The sequence below is a fragment of the Lithobates pipiens genome, unplaced genomic scaffold (genome assembly GCF_037356315.1).
Source record: "Lithobates pipiens isolate NorthernLeopardFrog02 unplaced genomic scaffold, aLitPip1_a1.2 Scaffold_3, whole genome shotgun sequence".
NCBI classification, from domain to species: Eukaryota; Metazoa; Chordata; class Amphibia; order Anura; family Ranidae; genus Lithobates; species Lithobates pipiens.
The window spans coordinates 101985454-102006809 of NW_027507790.1; the positions used below are offsets into that span (position 1 = coordinate 101985454).

General features: G+C 41.8%; 1 protein-coding gene across 8 annotated transcripts in view; it reads left to right on the forward strand.

The window, feature by feature from the left end:
- Positions 1–21356, forward strand: part of AIFM3 (AIF family member 3) — a 140466-nt gene that overhangs the window by 57239 nt on the left and 61871 nt on the right. For all 8 annotated transcript variants that reach the window (XM_077462116.1, XM_077462115.1, XM_077462119.1 and 5 more), the window contains 6 exons: positions 588–684; positions 766–878; positions 3091–3177; positions 13353–13444; positions 19575–19705; positions 21081–21196. In XM_077462116.1, the coding sequence (XP_077318242.1) occupies positions 588–684; positions 766–878; positions 3091–3177; positions 13353–13444; positions 19575–19705; positions 21081–21196 (636 nt within the window). The remainder of the gene's footprint in view (positions 1–587; positions 685–765; positions 879–3090; positions 3178–13352; positions 13445–19574; positions 19706–21080; positions 21197–21356) is intronic.

Sequence of the window (21356 nt, forward strand, 5' to 3'; positions counted from 1 at the left end):
CTTATAGTTGCAATAAGATAGCAAGGCTCTTTCTATGAGTATGAATATATAAAGAATCTAAAACCTCCATACGCTATTTCTGTATGGGGGAAGCCATATAGTGACCCACCTCTAAAATGAGGAAATTGGAAGAAATGTACTGCTCTCTGAAAATGCTCATTTTTATATAGTGTCTAGGCTAATTGCAATTAAAGGGCACCACGTGGCATTTTCACATGTTTATATTGATTTTTGTGGCTGATAAAGATAGGTATGCTTCTAGACAGTTTATCTATGGGCACGATAATTGCAGATGCCCCTGACACATATACTGCACATTATATGATACAACAATGATACTTGCAAACAATAATTTCAGAAGTCCTTGACACATATACTGTATATGATACAATAATACGTGTTCTATAGAAACGTAGGTATCCTCTTAACAGGGCATGATTCCAAGTCCAAATCATGGCTGTCCAATAAGGCCTATGTTTTTTATAGTTCCATAATACATACGTCTTTAGTGTTGCACTTTTTTTTGTTTGTCTGTTTTTAACAAGCTGTGCATTTATTTTTATTTTATTTTTACTTGCTTCTTCAAGGCTTTACAGTCACAAAGAAGGACCAAAGTTATGGCTAAATGTATTGCACTGAGTAATTATAGTACAGCAATTACTAATATTCTCATAATTGGAGCAGGTAAAATAATATTTCAGATGGCTTCTTTCTTACCATCTGTAAGGGTGATTAAATGCTTACAATGTTTATTTTATCTTCCAGGGCCAGCTGGATTAGTGTGTGCAGAAACATTAAGACAGGAGGGATTCTCAGATAGGATTGTAATGTGTACTTCAGAGAAGTATCTGCCATATGATCGCTCCAAACTAAGCAAAGTATGTATATCCAATGCCAGTATGATATGTGTCAACCTTAATAGCCATTAAAATGCATATGTATACAGGGAAGGCCAATAAACTGAGGTTTGGAAGCTATAATCAAAAAGGCAGGTGGAGCGCAGATGGCTAGTCACCACTGTTGCCTGTGGTCTCTCTACAAATCTTTCCACATACTAACTTATTATGACTTGTCCTGCCCTGTATCTGTGTGGTGACTGCCATCTTGGTACAGACATGACTTTGCTTTCTCAAGTTAGTGCCTCCAGCAAAGAGAACACAGAGCACCACATCGGTGACATCACCTAATCTTAATCCAGATTTTCTGAATCTAGCAGTCACAGGCAGCAGTGGCTTAATCTCACACTGCAGATATACAACTACCCTGTTCCCCCGAAAATAAGACCTAGCGTGATTGTCGGTGATGGCTGCAATATAAGCCCGACCCCCCAAATAAGCCCTGCCCTCTTTCCCCAAAAATAAGCCCTACCCTGAAAATAAGACCTACAAGGACTTTAACTAGGGCTTATTTGGGGGGTAGGCTTATATTGCAGCCATCACCGACAATCACGCTAGGTCTTATTTTCGGGGAAACAGGGTATGAAGCTGCCTAGTGAAGATGAGCTTGGGCATCCTCTGAACTCATCTGTATCTAAAAATGAAATTATGGTGATGTCATTGCTCTTATATGGATACGTGCCCATATTTAGTAAATGGCACTGACTAGGCATCCTCATATACCAGGAAATGCACTGATATTTTTCAGAAGAAACCCCAGACAAAAGGTATTTTTTTAAGGTACTGCCACAATTATTATTCTGATTTTTTTTAATTTTTTTAAACTTAGTAGCAAATCTTAGCTAGCAAATTTTAGTTCAGTTACACTTTAAAGTGGAACTTCCGCTTTAGGCACTTCTTGTCCCCCTTACATGCCACATTTTGGCATGTAATTTTTTTTGGGGGGGAGTGGGTACCTGTTTTTTACATGTACTTCCTGTCCCACTTCCTTCTTCCATCTTCTGGTTACCTAGGAGACTCCTCCCCCTCTAGACGGCCCCTCCCTCTCTGCAATCTTCTAAGGAAGAAACAGGGAGAGGGAGGCGCCGACCTTAGTGTAGTATTAAAATTATGACTTTAATAGGCTAAGATTAAAAACACTTACAAGATGATATTAGATGCATGCTCATCAACGTAAAGTGCAGTCCTGATGTTCCACATGGCTCTGTGAGTCCCACCGCTGTTCCAGATAGCTGGGATGGATTAGGCAGATGGCTGGAATGGATCACAGTGTTTCCCCAAGAACCAGGAAGCTCCACACTGACCAGCGTGGATTGTAGAACAGGAAGTGATGTCACCCGCATCTGTGGAGCTTCCTGGTTCCTGGAGAAACACTATGATTCAGGTTGGACCTCCCTCTCCCTGTTTCTTTCTTACATGTCTTGCGGAGTTCTGGACACACTCTGAAGGATGGCTGCCTTCCTTTTTAACTCTTAATACCCCTCTTTTCGAACCACACAACCTATGGATACATCTCCATCCAGCTATTACAGCCACAGACTATATCCCCGAGGATTACTCCATTTAGAGCACCAGATAACATTGACTATACTGCTTTCTGCAATCTTCTGGGGCATGTCACAGGTCCCAGAAGATTGCCTGGCCACTAGTAGAGTGCAGCACGAATCACGCATGTGCAATGCGTGCCTGGTGTGAAGCCGCAAGCTGTCATGGCTGGGTGCCCACAGTTGCTATAATGCAGAGAGGAGGGGGAGAGGAGTGGGTCCTCAGGCGGCTGCATCGCTGGACCATGAGATGAGCCTATCGCTGGACCATGAGGCGATTGTCTGTTTGTTAAAAGTTAGCAGCTACACTTTTTGTAGCTGCTGACTTTTAATAAACTGAAAAACAAGTGGAAACAAGGGTAGAAAAATAATAGTTTTATGCAGTTTTAGGCGACCTGAATTTAAACAGTATCTCTAGGTGAACTGAACTAGTGAAACTCTTGGGTAAGCTGGTAGTGCTAAGAGCAACTGTGCTCGAAGCAGAACACAGTCATAATTGTATTACTTACTGTATTTGCTGGGGTTAGTGTGATTCTGATGTCAGGAATCAGGATTCATTACCTATAGTTTTATTTGTTTTTACTTTGAGGTTACCTGTCTGCTTTAAAGACATTTATGTATGCTACTATACCATTTTCTTATATTTGCAGTCAATGGATTCTCAGGCAGAACAGATTTTCCTAAGATCCAAGGAATTTTTCCACACGTACGATATTGAAGTGCTAACTGAGACACAGGTAAGGAGTTTGCATGAGATTGATTGACATTTTTTTTATATATATTTTAAATATAGTGAAGAAGAAGTACTGTATGCTATGCCATAAGCTAAAACCATTATTTACAGATGACTAACGGCAAGAGACTAAAAAAAACATGAAATTATAAGATTCTCAATCATTATTACATATCTCTCCTGTTTATGAGTTCAAATAAGAAATTTGGAGTCCTCCTACTCAGCTTAGACATCAATAAAGCTTTCGACAGCATATCATGGAAGTTTCTAGACATAATTCTAAATAAATATGGTTTTAAAGGGGAATTTACACATGCATTCCATGCTCTATATCATAACCCATCTACTAGAATAAGACTACCAGGCTGTAATTCAGACTTCTTCAATGTCGGAAGAGGCACTCGTCAGGGCTGCCCCCTTTCCCCATTACTTTTCGCTCTAGCGATTGAACCCTTAGCAACAGCTATTCTACTAAACCCAGATATTAAAGGCTATACTGCAAACAACAACACATATAAATTAAGTATGTACGCAGACGACATGATTCTCTTCCTTACACAACCAAATATCGCCCTACCAAACCTGCTACAAACACTCAACACTTTTGCATCTTTATCAGGACTGACAGTAAATGTTTCCAAATCCATAGGTATGCCGATTAATATTCCACCATCCCAATTAGATTCCCAAAGCTCTACATTTGATTTCTCCTAGTCACTAGAATCACTCCCCTACCTGGGCATCTTCCTTACCCCTAATATCAATGATTTATATTCCAAAAATGATATACCTTTAATGAATAAATTAAGATCGACTCTTAAAATGTGGAAATCATTTAAAATGTCATTCTTAGGCAGAATCACAGCAGTTAAAATGACCATTCTACCAAAAATATTATAACTATTTAGAGCACTCCCAATCAGACTAAACAAAATAATGATCTCTAGATTTCAGACAGTAATTAATAAATATGTATGGCTATATTAGGGTCTGCCAGGGTTGTGGGTTTTTATATAAACCACAAAGAAGTGGAGGACTGGGCCTCCTGGACTTTTGGTTATACTATTTGTCTGCAAGATGGTCTCAAATGGCCCAATGGCATATTTTCAACTCTAAGATACCATGGGTCAGATTATTTACCAGATGGTATTATACCCCAGTCAAATTACATTCCATATACCCTACAACACCTCAAATATGCTTTAGAGGCTGTAACTCCCCAGGCTCATTTTCACATATCTTCTGGGACTGTACCAAAATCACACATATATGGAAACAGTTAGAGAATTTTGCCTCAGTGATCTCAAATAATAATATACAGCTAACCTTACAGAATTGTCTCTTATATGTCCCCATCTCCTCTCTTTCCACCTATAATATGAGATTGATTCATACAATATGTGTCGCAATTCATTGGTTAATAGCATTCCATTGGAAATCCCAATCCATCCCTTAAAAACAGAATTAACAACATCAATCTGATGGAAAAGATATTCCATATCACACAGAATACCACACATTTATATGATAAGAAATGGGATACCTGGTTTAACCATTCCACCTCCTTTTTTAATCCTCTCTGAAATTTGGTTTCTTAAAAAGGACTGTCCAAAACTTACTGCACTATTACGGTTCTGGTCCAACACTATACTAAACTAAGTCACGAACTATGGCAATATATATGCACTGATTTTTGTACAAGATGTCTTATGGAGATTTTCTATATATAACTTGACATCCATTGCATTTATTATGTTATATCTATGCTTACTCTTTGTACTACATTTATGTACCAAATAAAAATTGTTTGTAAACAAAAAAATAAGAAATTTGGAGGCCAAATCAGTGGTTAATAAAGAATATGTTTATGTGAATAACTTAAGTATATAAAACGACTGAAATCTGAATAATTGTAATTGAAACAGAATAATTGTATATATTGATACAATTGATAGATTGTTTAAAAATGTTGGCCTATGTTTAGTATTTTAGGTTTTGCTTTAATACTAAATTGAATCATATTTTGCTTTTGACACAACATTGTGATATGTTTACACTACATATACAGTATGTACTGTAAGCATCTGTTACATAATGTGCAAACCATCTGAATTAAAGTACACCAGACTTTTTTTCACAATTGTCAGATCACAGAATTTTTTTTATATTTAGTGTGTGTGTGTGTGTTTTTATATATATATATATATATATATATATATATATATATATATATATATATATATATATTTATTCACAAAAGTGAGTATATCCTACTTGTCCCAATACACCCCTCACATTTTTGTAAATATTTTATTATATCTTTTCATGTGACAACACTGAAGAAATTACACTTTGCTACAATCTAAAGTAGTGAGTGTACATCTTGTATAACAGTGTCAATTTGCTGTCCCCTCAAAATAACTCAACACACAGCCATTAATGGCTAAACCGCTGGCAACAAAAGTGAGTACACCCCTAACTGAAAATGTCCAAATTGGGCCCAGTTAGCCGTTTTCCCTCTCCGGTGTCATGTGACTCGTTAGTGTTACAAGGTCTCAGATGTGAATGGGGAGCAGGTGTGTTAAATTTGGTGTTATGGCTTTCTCTCTCTCCTACTGGTCATTGGAAGTTCAACATGGTACCTCATGGCAAAGAACTCTCTGAGGATCTGAAAAAAAGAATTGTTGCTCTACATAAAGATGGCCTAGGCTATAAGAAGATTGCCAAGACCCTGAAACTAAGCTGCAGCACAGTGGCCAAGATCATACAGCGGTTTAACAGGGCAGGTTACACTCTGAACATGCTTTGCCATGGTCCACCAAAGAAGTCGAGTGCACGAGCTCAGCGTCATATCCAGAGGTTGTCTTTAGGAAATAGACGTATGAATGCTGCCAGCATTGCTGCAGAGGTTGAATGGGGTGGGGGATCAGCCTGTCAGCGCTCAGATCATATGCCTCAGGCTGCATCAAATTGGTCTGCATGGCTGTCATCCCAGAAAAAAGCCTCTTCTAAAGATGATGTACAAGAAAGTCCACAAACCGTTTGCTGAAGACAAGCAGACTAAGGACATGGATTACTGGAACCATGTCCTGTGGTCTGATGAAACCAGGAAGGATAAACCTATTTGGTCCAGATGGTGTCAAGTGTGTGTGATGGAAACTAGGTGAGAAGTACAAAGACAAGTGTGTCTTTCCTACAGTCAAGCATTGAGGTGGGAGTGTCATGGTCTGGGGCTGCATGAGTACTGCCGGAACTGGGGAGCTACAGTTCATTGAGGGAACCATGAATGCCAACATGTACTGTGTGTCAGTACTAGAATCCCTTTAGGACCCAGCACAACTCACCTGACACAGCCTGTGTCTGGGAAACAACAGTGATTGGCCAGCTCACGTTTAAATCACCTGTATCAGCATTCAGTCAGTGCTCGTGTTAGAGTTCACTCGTGTTTGATCCAGCTGATATTTGCTCTGTGACTTTCGTGTTTGACCCGGCTTGTTTTGACCCTCCTTACTTGCTTCTGATTCAGTACCGTTTGGATTCTGATCTACCTGTGTATGACCCAGCTTGCCTAGACTACGCTTTGCCTGATTCTACTAGGACCCTCATCTGCAGCAGTGAACCACAAGGTCCAGCAATCATCTATCCTCATCTACAGCAGTGAACTACAAGGTCCAGCAATCATCTACCTTCGTCTGCAGCGGTGTACTACAAGTCCCAGCCGACCTGCTCTGCTTAGACCTGCTCATGGTATGTGCTTTGAACTCTTTGTATAATCAGCACACCTGAACTGTTACTTGTTATCTGCACCTAGCCTGACATTAACACGAGCCCAATACATAAAGGGAAACCTATCATGAATCCTGAACAGGCTCAGTTGTTTACACAAGAACTTTGCCGTTTATCACATCAAGTTCAGGAAATGGCCACAGAGCTCACCAAGGTGCAATCTCCTTCTACTACCACCATTACAAAAACTCCATCTGAACCAAAAATTCCTTTGCCCGACCGGTTTTCTGGTGACCGTAAAGCGTTTTGCAACTTTAAAAACAGCTGCAAATTATATTTCAAGTTGAGGCCATCCTCGTCTGGCCCTGAAACTCAGAGGGTTCAAATCATTATCTCTCTACTACAGGGTGACCCCCAGGCTTGGGCCTTTAACCTGGAACCTAACCATCCAGCCTTACTAACAGTAGATGCCTTCTTTGAAGCCCTTGGGTTGCTATATGATGATCCAGATCGTGCTGCTACTGCAGAATCGACCCTACGTAACTTAAAACAAGGAACTACCACAGCTGAAATGTATTGCTCAGAGTTTCGCAGGTGGGCCCCGGAATCTGGCTGGAATGATGCAGCTCTCCGCAGCCAGTTTAGAATTGGCCTTTCAGATGCTATTAAAGACGCTCTGGTCAACTTCTCCTACCCAGCCTCACTGGAGGAGGCTATGTGTCTAGCTATTAGAATTGACCGCCGCCAGCGAGAGAGAAGGCGAGAACAAACAATGGCTGTGGCAAACTATATACCTTCCTTACCACCTGATTATTCCATCTCCAGTGCCAAATCTGAGGAAGAACCTATGCAGTTAGGCTCCACCCGGTTATCTGCCCAGGAACACAAACGCAGGCGTAATATGGGACTCTGCTTATACTGTGGCCTCAAGGGTCATATGCTCTGTTCGTGCCCTACACGTCCGGGAAACGCCAGGACCTAGGTGATTGCGGGGAGGTCACCTTAGGTCTACTCTCATCTCCCCAGGGGGACAATCGTATACTTTTACCCGCTGTCATTCACTTTGGGACAGGGGCTCATGAACTGCTGGCCTTGGTGGATTCTGGAGCAGCTGAGAATTTTATTGATAAAACTCTGATCACCTCTTTGTCCCTAGAGACTCATGCTCTAGATTGTCCAATCCGCCTGATCTCCGTGGATAATCGGCCTCTCTCACAAGACCTAGTGCTCCAATCCACCAACCCTTTCCAGTTACAATTAGGGGCTTTGCATTGGGAGAAGATTTCTTGTCTTGTCATTGACTCTCCATCCACTCCTTTGATCCTAGGCCTTCCTTGGCTTCACAAGCACAATCCTGTAATTGACTGGCCAACAGGAGATATTCTGGCTTGGTCCAATCAGTGTAAAAAGACCTGCATCCAGCATCTTGTTCGACTTGATACCTGTCAAGTGGGAATAGAACAGATTCCACTTTGTTATAAGGACTTTCGGGATGTGTTTTCTAAAGGAATTGCTGACACTTTACCTCCTCATCGCAGTTATGATTGTCCCATTGACCTCTTGCCTGACACTACACCTCCTCGAGGGAGAGTCTTTCCACTGTCTGAACCAGAGAATCTTGCTTTGCAAGAATACATCCAGGAAAACCTAGCTAAGGGTTTCATCCGTTCCTCCACTTCTCCCGCAGGAGCAGGATGCTTCTTTGTCCCGAAGAAGGATGGAGGACTGCGACTTTGTGTTGATTACAGAGGTCTAAATAAAATAACCGTTCCCAATCGGTATCCTCTCCCTCTCATCACAGAGTTGTTCTCTCAAATCCAGGGGGCCAAAATCTTCTCCAAACTGGATTTAAGGGGAGCCTATAATCTGGTGCGAATCCGTGCAGGCGATGAATGGAAGACGGCCTTTAACACCAAGGATGGTCATTACGAATGTCTTGTCATGCCTTTCGGCCTCAGGAATGCACCAGCCGTCTTTCAGAACTTCATGAATGACATTTTCCGTGACATGATGGGTCGCTTCATGCTTGTTTATTTAGACGATATTTTGATTTACTCTCCCAATCTTGAAACACATCAGAAGCATGTCTGCTCAGTATTAGCCCGACTAAAGACTCACTCCCTTTTTGTAAAGCCTGAAAAATGTCTTTTCCATGTTAAACAAGTACCTTTCCTGGGTTACCTAATTTCTGACACAGGCCTCACCATGGACCCAGCCAAGGTTCAAGCCATTTTAGACTGGGCACCACCTTCAGACCTGAAGGCAGTTCAACGCTTCCTGGGCTTTGCAAATTTCTATCGAAAATTCATTAAGAACTTTGCCACCATTGCACATCCCATCACCTCTCTTACCAGGAAGACTCCTAGTACATTTAAATGGACTACTGAAGCCCAGGCAGCCTTCACTCAGTTAAAGAAAGCCTTTACCTCTGCACCAATTCTACGCCATCCTGTTCCTGAGCTACCTTTTATTGTAGAGGTAGATGCATCTGAAGTAGGAGTGGGGGCGCTTTTGTCACAAAAAGATCCTGTAAGCGCTGCCATCCACCCTTGTGCCTTCTTGTCCCATAAATATTCCCCAGCAGAGCGCAATTACGATATAGGCAACAGAGAACTTTTAGCCATAAAGCTAGCTTTAGAGGAGTGGAGACATTGGCTGGAGGGAGCTCGCTATCCATTCATAGTTCTGACTGACCACAAAAACCTTGAATATATCCGTTCTGCTAAAAGACTGAACTCGCGTCAAGCCAGGTGGTCATTGTTCTTCTCCAGATTTGACTTTACAATTTCTTATTTACCAGGTCCAAAAAACATTAAGGCCGATGCCTTGTCTCGCAGCTTTTTATCAGAGTCTCCTCCTCCGCTTCCTCCTCAACCCATTATCTCTGAGGATAGGATTTTGGCTTTTACCCAAACTGACATCTCTGAGGCCTTGTTACCAGCACAGGCTGAAGCCCCTCCCTCCACTCCCTCTGGTATGCTCTTTGTGCCCCTGGCTCTTCGTTTGCAGGTATTGCAACAAGTACATGCATCAAAACCTGCAGCACATCCAGGGTTTAGACAAACTTTTGAGATTGTCTCTCGCAACCTCTGGTGGCCATCGCTTAGGCAGGATGTGTTAGCCTTCGTCCAGGCCTGTGAAGTTTGCGCCAGAAGCAAGAGCAGTACCTCTAAGCCCCCCGGTCTCCTTCGTCCTCTACCAATACCTACCTGTCCCTGGACCCATTTATCTATGGACTTTATCACAGACTTGCCTCTGTCCCAGGGATGTTCCACGATCTGGGTGGTGGTAGACAGGTTCAGTAAGATGGCCCACTTTGTTCCACTTCCGAAGCTTCCATCTGCTAAAGAACTGGCATCTTTATTCATTAAGCACATTTTCAGGCTCCATGGGGCACCAGTTAACATTGTCTCTGACCGTGGCTCTCAGTTTATAGCCCAGTTTTGGAAGGCCCTTTGCTCTCAGCTGGGGATTAAATTATCATATTCTTCAGCATATCATCCTGAGACTAATGGCCAAACAGAAAGGACTAATCAGACTCTAGAGAAGATGGTACGTTGTCTGATGGCCAAAGATGAGGTGGAGTGGGTCAACATCCTTCCATGGGCAGAGTTTGCCTTTAATAATTGTGCCAGCACATCTACAGGGACCTCTCCTTTCTTTTGTGTTTACGGGTTGCATCCTCGTGTGTGCTCCTTTGATCTTCCGCCCTCTGATGTTCCAGATGCCAACACCACGATTGAACATTTCTCCAAAATCTGGTCCGATGTAAATCATGCTATTTCCCGCTCTGTGCAGGCTTTTTAGAAAACTGCTGACAAGAAGCGCTCAAAGGCACCAGAATATAAAGTTGGTGACAAAGTGTGGTTATCATCTCGGAATCTGTCCCTGCATGTTCCATCTAAAAAGTTTGGCCCAAAATTCATCGGGCCTTATGAAATCTCAGAGATTGTTAATCCTGTGTCCTACAGATTAAAACTTCCCCCATCCATGCGCATTCCAAATGTCTTTCATGTTTCATTGTTGAAACCTGTTCATTCCAGCCTCCTAGTAAATGAACCAGAACCTGTGGATGTGTTGGACAGTCAAGAATATGAAGTGGCATTTATTCTTGATTCCAGACGAGTGCGCAATTCCTTACAATATCTTGTTCATTGGAAAGGGTTCGGCCCAGAGGATCGATCTTGGGTACCAGCTCGTGATCTTCATGCTGATCGACTTAAGAAGAAGTTCCATTTCCATTATCCAAGTAAGCCTGGGGGTGCAGGAGCAACCCCTCGAGAAAGGGGGGGTACTGTCAGTACTAGAATCCCTTTAGGACCCAGCACAACTCACCTGACACAGCCTGTGTCTGGGAAACAACAGTGATTGGCCAGCTCACGTTTAAATCACCTGTATCAGCATTCAGTCAGTGCTCGTGTTAGAGTTCACTCGTGTTTGATCCAGCTGATATTTGCTCTGTGACTTTCGTGTTTGACCCGGCTTGTTTTGACCCTCCTTACTTGCTTCTGATTCGTTACCGTTTGGATTCTGATCTACCTGTGTATGACCCAGCTTGCCTAGACTAGGCTTTTCCTGATTCTACTAGGACCCTCATCTGCAGCAGTGAACCACAAGGTCCAGCAATCATCTATCCTCATCTACAGCAGTGAACTACAAGGTCCAGCAATCATCTACCTTCGTCTGCAGCGGTGTACTACAAGTCCCAGCCGACCTGCTCTGCTTAGACCTGATCATGGTATGTGCTTTGAACTCTTTGTATAATCAGCACACCTGAACTGTTACTTGTTATCTGCACCTAGCCTGACACTGTGACATACTGAAGCAGAGGATGATCCCCCTCCCTTCGGAGACTGGGCCACAGGGCAGCATTCAAACATAACGACCCCAAACACATCCCCAAGATGACCACTGCCTTGCTAAAGAAGCTGAGGGTAAAGGTGATGGACTGGCCAAGCATGTCTCAAGACCTAAACCCTATTGAGCATCTGTGGGGCATCCTCAAATGGAAGGTAGAGGAGCGCAAGGTTTCTAACATCCACCAGCTCTGTGATATCATCATGGAGGAGTGGAAGAGGACTCCAGTGGCAACCTGTGAAGCTCAGGTGAACTCCATCCCCAAGAGGATTAAGGCAGCGCTAGAAAATAATGGTGTCCACACAGAATTTGGACATTTTCACTTATGCCGCGTACACACAATCAGACTATCATGGGATTTTCCGAACAAGCGGACTTGCCCACACACTCCCACGCGTGACCAGACTTTTCCAGCGGACAATCCGCCGGACTTTTCAAATGAATGGACTTGCCCACACACGGAGTAAAGTCCGTTCATTTTGAACATGACTCCAGGTAGATGGGACTAGCAAAGGAAGTCAATATCACTGCCTCCATCGACGAGATTGACACCTTGCTAGCCCCGTCACCTGGTATGGATTTAAAGGGGAACCCCTATGCCGAAAAAATGGCGTGGGGGTCCCCCTAAGTCCATACCAGACCCTTATCCGAGCACGCAGCCCGGCCAGTCAGGAAATTAATGGCTGTGTGTTGAGTTATTTTGAGGGGAAAGAGAAAATTGAGTACTGTCCGTGATATTTTTTTTATTTGCACTAACATCCAATTTTTCAGGACAAGCTTTCGGGGTATGTCCCCTTTCAACGTTTTTATGCTTAGATAGATCTAGCCTGGACTTCAACTTTGGAAGGAAATGTGTGAGGAAAACATTTAATCTTCCATGCATTGAAAAAATATAAATAAGGATTGCATTGAGCTGTCTCACACTTACTGTTTCAGGCAAAAGACCAACTAAGCTGCAATTCCATACTTACTAGACCAACGTCTATTTGAACCCTCAGTTTAAATCAGCTAAATACATTCCAAGTTTTGTTTTGATGCACCTGGAATGTCTTTAACTGATTTAAACTGAAAGTTCACTTCGTCTTTACTGTGTCCAACCTGTTTCACTTCCCCTGCAGCTATGAAGCTAGCATATTCACCTCAAAACCCACAACCCTGGCAGACCCTAAGATGCAAACACAGTATGTTCTCTCTCCTCTAGGAGAACCTATTTAGTGACTCACATGGCCAAAGTGATGGTGATGAAAAAGGTACTTGGATACGGCCAAGGAGGGCCAGGAGTCCAGTGACAACTGCTACATTTGCTACCTGATATATTCAATGCCATTGATTTTCACTAAATGGTATAGGAGATAAGCTAATTTGCCAGTTAGCAGCACTCAAAACATAGGAAAATAAAACAGCTTTGCTATTTGGAAAGGCTATAGGCATGTATTACTCTATTGTTTAAATTTATGTTCCTCATTCACCAGTATAGCATAGTAAAAAATATTTATGTTACACTTTCACCATAGTGAGCAATTACATTAGCTATTCATTGGTAATTTAAAGTTCTTCTCTGCATCCTAAATTCACATTGTACAGAAATGATTTCAGGTTGTCAGCGTGGACACAAAGAACAAGACAGTTGTTTTTAAGGATGGATTTAGAATGGAATACAACAAGCTGCTTATTGCTACTGGAAGCACGTGAGTATTCTATAAATTGAAGTTGATTATATTTTGCAAAAGTAGCAGTGGTGTAGTAATTCATGCACTAGGCAAACCTTATGCAGGTGGTAAGCTTTACAATGCAGTTGCAAAGTCCACTAACCAGTGTGCCGTATTACCAACTGGTAATCAGCTGCAAGGTAGTGCATAGCAAATCCAGCTAATTACAGTGATGTCAGTATTCACCTTCTACACTGCTGTAGTCCACAAAGTGAATGTTACATATTAGATTTTTATCAGATTAAATGGAGCCCTTATTCAAGTTATTCAATACTTATTTTTTTAATAGGTAATAATGTAAGCATTTATGCAATGTAAGAAGATGTCCCAGTCAAACTTTACTATTCTTTTTTTCAACAGAGTACCTCAAAATTCTTAACATGGTTATATAGGCTTTTAAATGTAAAATAAATACATTTAATTAAAATGACACAAATATTATTTTCTTCTAGTGGTATAAAACTGAGCAACTGTTCAAAAAATTCCTCCCAGTTGCTATGCATTTTTGTTTTTCAGTTAAAAATTCATTGCCATTAGTTTATATGCAGTATACAAACGTAATATTAGATGTTGAGAAGCAGCACATAGTTCCAGTAATAGGTTCCCCTTCCCCGTCTGTGTATCTGTGAGGGAGAGCAATGTGAGTCTATGTATCAATGAGAAAGAGGAGAGCAGCATGGGTTTATGTATCGGGGAGAGAGAACAGAGCAGTGTGGGTCTATGTATCACGGATGGATAGGTGGAGAGTGTAGGTCTTTGTACTGAGGAGCCCTAAACATGTTCCTATAGTTAGCGGTAGAGTAAGTGGTTGCTGAAGTGTCTACCCGCTGGACACCGGAACGACTCAGAACAATGGATATGTCACCAGCACACCAGGGAATTCCATAAAAGGGTCCAATTCTTTATTGAATGATTGCATCACAGAAAAGACTATGATGGCTTGGAGCCACACAGGACCCCTTCATCAGTTGCATACCTGATAAAGGGGTCCTGTGTGGCTCCCAAACAAAGTTTTATTTTGTGTTATGCGATTGTTCACAAAAGTGTCTGACCCTTTTATAGAGTCCCATAGTGTGTTGATGACACATCCATTGCTCTGAGTTGTCCCAGTGTCCAAGGAGAGGAGATCAGTGTGGGTCTATGTATCGGAGAGGGAGAAGTGAGCAGTGCGGGACTATTTATCAGGGAGGGAGAGGAGAGCATTGGGGATCTATGTATCCGGGAGGGGAAGGCGAGCAGTGTGGGTCTATGTACTAGGTAGAGGGAGTTGAGTAGTGTGGGTCTATGTGGCAGGGAAGGAGAGATGAGAAGTGGGGAGTCTATAAAGCAGAAAGGGGAAAATTGAGCATTGTTGGTCTATAAACTGGGCAGGAAGAGATGAGTAGTCATGATGCATTTTACATGTCAATGGTGGAAAAGTAAGAGGGCTGTTGACAGTAGAGAGCAGTAGGGATCTGTGTACCAGTGAATACAAAGGCAGTAGAGGCTTATGCAATTGGGTTTTCACACTGCTATTGAGTACAAAATTATATGCAGACCGCTTCAGTGACATCTAGCAACTAGCCTTGCAATGCACAAAGTTGCACTATACTTTTTTTTACTTTTTCTTTTTTTCTTTTTTATTTATTTTTTCCAAGCATATTAATTCCCACACACATTCAATATATTCCATTTCCTGTTTATAACGTTCATCTATATACATCCAGCATTTTATATCCCCCCCAAAAAAAAAAAAAAGTTGCACTATACCTAATGTAAAGGAGAGAATATGATCTATCACCCAATACTGCTGTTCCTGAGAAAATAAAAAATATCTGTGTAGTCTTACTCCGCATTGACATATTATTAGATACATGGTAAATACAAGTTCCGACTTATAAATAGCATGTGCCTTGAGCTGGTAGTTCTAACTTAGGCAATTTGGTGAACAAATTAAACAAGGTCAGCAAGTCGTATTTACCATCAATCCTATAGCCTTTGTAGCGCTACCATTGTAGCAGCTGCTGGTTTTAACTGGTTCTCCCCCAAACAGCACAAATACCACCAGCCACTCATGAAGCAGTCCTTACACTCTGGCTCCAATAAACAGTCTAGTGGTCATCCTTTTTTAGTTAATTGCAAGAATAACTTGTAATTGGAGAGAGTTTGGGCATGGGATGCTCAAAAAAAAGCAGTAGCAGTAGTGGTAATAGTTAATAGTGAACAGTTTAAGGCCCCACTGCTTTGGCATCTGGTTAACCTGTGCCAGTGTGCAACATTTGGTACCCTGTGCAGTATACAGCACTCAGCATCAGGGTTTAATCTAAAGTCCCCTGGACAGCTGCCTCCTTTCAGCTTCCTCCAGATGCAACCCAGAGTCAGGGCTGGGCTCAGAACGTCCTTCTCAAAGCTGGCCGCTCAGTTGCCAGATCCTGTCCCTCCACAGTGACTCACCCGTGATGATATCCTGCTCGTCAGTCCTGCCTACTTAAGCCGCCCAGTGCAAATGATCTCTGCCTTCACCTTGGTCACATCTCTAGAGACGCTCTCCTGTGTTCCTGTTAAAGACTTGCTTGGCTGACATTCCTTCTCCAGATCCTGCTTGCTGTTTTACTACTCTTCTCTGGCTCCCTGACGTTTTGGCTTGTCTGACTAGCCGTTCCTGTTCCTTAACTCTGGCTATGTTTTGACTATGTTTACCCTTTTTTATTATTATTAAACAAGTGTGATTTAACTGTACTTCTGTCTCAGTCTGACTCATGGTTTCTGACAGTAGGCGAAGGCTATGAATTCAGAAGATGCAGTCAATCCACTTGTTGGTAATATTTTTTCCAGACTGGCTGAGCAGGATCACCGCATGGATCAGTTTGCCATGGTGTTACAAACGCTGCTGAGTCGCATGGTTTACCTGAAATCTCCCACTGTTGCTGCTCCGGTACAACCTGTGTTGCAGGCCGTCCCAGCTGCTGCTCCAGTCTCTGTGCAGGCACCCACCTTGAGTATTACCTCAATAAGTGGTATGTCTGGTTCCGCTCCGCTTCCCCAGCGATTTGGGGGTGTTCCAGTCCAATGCAGAGGGTTTCACAACCAGGTTGAGATATACTTTGAGATGTTGCCCCAGGCATTTCCCATGGACAGATGTAAAGTATGTTTCATGATATCTTTGCTTTCTGAGAGAGCCTTGGCCTGGGCAAACCCTCTGTGGGAGACACAAAAACCTATTGTCTTGAGCTGCCCTGAGTTTGTGACTTCTTTTAAAAGAGTATTTGACGTTCCCGCATGCTCCGCTTCTGCTGCCAAGTGCCTCATGTCCCTCAAACAGAGTACAAGAACTGGTGCCGATTATGCCATTGAATTCTATACTCTGGCAGCAGAGGTTGCTTGGAACAATGAGGCCCTTGTGGCTGCCTTTTCTTATTGTCTCTCGGATACCATCAAGGATGAGATAGTAGCCTGAGATATACCTACTGAGCTGGAAAGGTTAATCACGTTTGCCATCCTCATTGACTCCAGACTCAGATAAAGACTCCCTTTTAAAGAGTACTTGCGGAAGCCTCCTGTACATTTGTCTCCAAACTTTGCAGTCCCACCCTTGCCTCCCTCACCTCACATGCCTCCTTGTACCGAGTCGGTCTGTGAAGATGAACCCATGCACTTGGGCTGTACGCATCTCTCTGTGGATGAGAGAACGTGGAGGAGGGAGAGATTGTGGCCAGGCAGGTCACTTTTTAAAGAAGTCTTGTCCTACACATCCAGGGAATGCCCAAGCCTTGAGGTCCTGTCACGGACACACCTTAGGTGGCGTTGTTTCGTCCCCAGTTATCCGGAAGGATAAGCCCCTAGCTTTGGTTACCCTTTCTTGGGCTGAGCTGTCCTTCGAGATACAGGCTCTAATCGATTCTGGGGCTGCAGGCCTGTTCACAATGATGCTGCCTTGCGTGACACTCCACTTGCCATTGAGGCTCTTGACGGAAGACATCTACAGCCTGCCCATGTGACTTATGAGACTGTTCTGCTGTCCATGGCCATAGGGGCTCTTCACCATGAGATAATCCAATTCCAAGTTATTACCTCACCTAAGTTTCTGCTGGTTATTGGCTATCCTTGGTTACAGAGGCACAACCCCTCTTTTGATTGGCTCTGTGCTGAAGTTCTCTCCTGGTTGCCACAATGCAGTAAGACATGCTTCCAGAAGGTAGCCAAGATCCTGTGCACTTCTTCACTCCCCTCCCTGCCGGAGGAGTACCGCGATTTTAGCGATGTCTTTGACAAAGTTCAAGCTGGTAGTTTGCCCCCATGCCAGTCGTATGATTGCGCAATTGACCTTCAACTTGGTGCCATCCCTCCTAGTGGCCGAGTTTACCCTTTGTCGGTCTTGGAGGATAAGGCCATGGAGGAGTATGTTGCACACGCATTTTAACGAGGTTTCATCCACAAATCCTCGTCTCCTGCTGGTGCTGATTTCTTCTTTGTGAAGAAGAAGAGTGGTGAACCTTGTATTGATTATAGGGGTTTCAATTGTTTCACGATTAAGAATGCCTATCCGATTCCTTAGATCATAAAGTTATTTGACAGCCTCAAGGGAGCAACAGTTTTCACAAAGCTTGATTTGAGAGGAGCATACAATCTTGTGAGGATTAAGAAGGGCGACGAGTGGAAAACTGCGTTTAATACAAGAACAGGCCATTATGAGTACCTCATAATGCCTTTTGGCCTTTGTAACGCCCAGGCAGGCAAAACTACATTTACTCTGTTTACTTTTTTTATTATTATTAAACAAGTGTGATTTAACTGTACTTGTGTCTCAGTCTGATTCATGGTTTCTGACACCCAGTCAATGAGATGGTGCCTCTCAGGATCGGATCCCTTCTTGTGGTGGGGTTTTGCAGTCAGCTCTGAGAAAAGCCCATTTGAGCCTTTGATCCTAGCACCTATAAAGCCACCTTGAGCCATTTTTGAGTGCATCTTTGGAGCCCTCCTGGGTTGAAAATACCCTCCTCTCCAGTCTCAGACTATTTATCCACACTGCTTTTGGAAACTCCAGTGAATAGCTGAAGCTTGATAAATATTCAGGCTGGGCAATTTAAATCTCCTGCCCTCATGCCCTGAAAGCTTCATCCAGAGGCAGGGAGAAGCAATCAAACTCCCAGGCTGTGAGACCCTGAACAGGTCAGACCAAACAATTACTGCTCCTTTGATTAGAGTAGCCAAAAGCCAAATTTGCAGAGCACCTACACTAGAAGGGTGCTACATCTGTGAATGCACCCTTTATTTATGCATGTATGTACTATAAGCTTACTAAAGTAAGCTGGGCCAAAGTAAACATGCAATAAAATCCAAACCTTAAATTCAGCTTTAACCATATACAAAAAATGTAATCCCTATCTATTTGGGCATTGATGAATGTACACATAAAAAATAACTCAGAAAACCAGTTAAAGAATATTTTACCATCCTAAAGTAAATGGAAATCTGATTACTTTTCTTGGGTTACTGCAGGACCCACTGTAATACAATTGTCTTCATTACAAAGTGTATCTAAAGCTAAAATCTTTTTCTTTAGCTTTGGATATATCAAGAAATGGAAAAAAAAAACTCCTGTCTGGTTTTCTTTTACTGTCCGTGTATATACATTCATTTTCTGTCCTAGAGACATAACAGAAAGCAAGGGGAACATTTTCAAAAATAAGGAAACTCTTCTCTTAGACAGTGGTCACCTCAGCAGATGTCTTATTGGAAGAGGCCCTTCTATTTCCTCACAACTTTCTAGACACAGCAGGAATTGAGAGGAAATCTCTCCAAAGTAAGGAAAATAAAATCTTAGGCAGTAGTCAGTGGAACAGAGGTCAACAGTTAATGTTACCCCTCTAATTCTCGACAACTCAAAGTTTCATGACATTTCCAGTACAAGTGACAATGGTCTTTAAAATTAGAGTGTGAAAATCACCACAGGGGAGGACACAGACAGCAATAAAAAACATACAGAGATTTGAACCCATCACAAGTCTATCAAATAGATCAAAAAACTACTTTTGCTTGTTAATACTATTGGTTTTAGGTCCTGTTTCTTCAGAATAGAGCACGTGAAAGGTATTCTAGCTCAGGTACTAACAAGCATCATTCTCCACAGCCCTAAAACTTTGAAATGTAAAGGAAAAGAACTGGACAATGTTTTCACAATTCGAACCCCAGAAGATGCCAACAGAGTGGTGAAGCTGGCAAGTAACAGGAATGTTGTAATTGTGGGAGCATCTTTCTTAGGTGAGTTGTCCTACTGCTAACCATTATGTTTGTATGTAGAGTATTATAGCTACAAACATTCTAATTTAAAACCACTTTACTGTGTCAATTATTGCATACCATATTGTTTTAGGCTCCAGTCACACTTGTCAAGTCACACCATATTATTTTCAATGACACCCATTCAAATTGGTGTGACCTAAAGGTACCTACCTGCACTACTTTGGGGAAACTTTTGATGCAACTTAGATCCATTGAGTGTAAAGTCGGATTACAATTGTGCCGAAAGTTGCATCAAAACTGCACTCCAAAGTCGCACTGGAAATCATTTGACTTTGGAGATGCACTAATGTGAATGAAGCCTTAATAGAGGAAAATCCTTAAACAGGTAAGTAGACCTGGAATTTTTACACTTGCAGTGTAACATTGGCAACTTTAGGTTTGCTTCTGTTTACCGTTCTCAGTTTATGATACCTGCCAACTGGCCCCTTGACTTCCATTTCACCTGTTGAACATTTATATAATTAGGTATAACCTGTCCAAGCTCTTTTTTAATTATATCATTCATATGAATGCTTGTCTATGTACATTATTGCTGTTTGCTAACCTGCTATATGCTAAAATGTTCAATATCAGAATTGTGCAATGTGCCTTCTATATTTTCCCCTGTTTTGCTCTTCCTTTGTTTTTGTTATACAATAAAACTGTAAAAAATACAGTTTTATTTTCTTTAAATATAACATTGCTACATTGTAATTCTTCTTTATACTGAAGAAGCTGTTCTATGAGTGTCAATTTTCACTGAAGAAGCAGTTCTTTGAGTATCAATTTGCACAGGAGCAGAAAGATATAGGCTAAAATATTTATCCTAAAAGAAGAAGAACCAGCACAAGGAACACATCATACTATTTGTAAGTTATGTCCCTTGTACTGATTTTTATGTTTTTTTATTTTAACTAAACTTTACAAAACTGATAGTTTAATATAATTGAAAAAAAAAATTTGGGTGGGTGTAACATGCCAATTGTCCATAAACAGTTGACAGACTGTGTTGGTGGTTCGTGAATGCCTATCTGTTCTGTATAAACCTCCTTCATCATGGACAGTTTGCTGACAGCTATCGGAGCACATTTTTTCCATCCTGCTCCTTTAAATTCTCTTTGAATTTCTGTTAAATTACGGTAAAAAATGAGCATCAATTTGACCCCACTAACCATTAAAATTCTACTTGTGTACAACATATGGAAATCTACTAGTCAAATATCTGAGTTCAGAAAATTTACATTTAAATGGTTGCTATGCATTATAGTACTTTAAAGATCATTGTTGCATAAGCTTGTTGATGTCAGTTTATGGTTCGGTTGTTATTGTAATTTTTACACATATTATTTAATAGGGATGGAAGTGGCAGGCTACCTGTGTGAAAAAGCCCACTCTGTGTCTGTAGTGGAATTGGAGAACATTCCTTTTAAGAAGTTTCTAGGAGAAAAAGTTGGACTTGCAATCATGAAGGTAACAATCAGATAGTCAAAAATACCTAAATGGTAGGGGACTGTCAACGAAAAATGCTACATGTAAAAGTAAATGCAGTAATCGTTGGACTTCATTTCCTTAGAGTGCTTGAAACAACACATGTCTATAGTACCTTTCAGCAATCAATTAGACTTAAAGC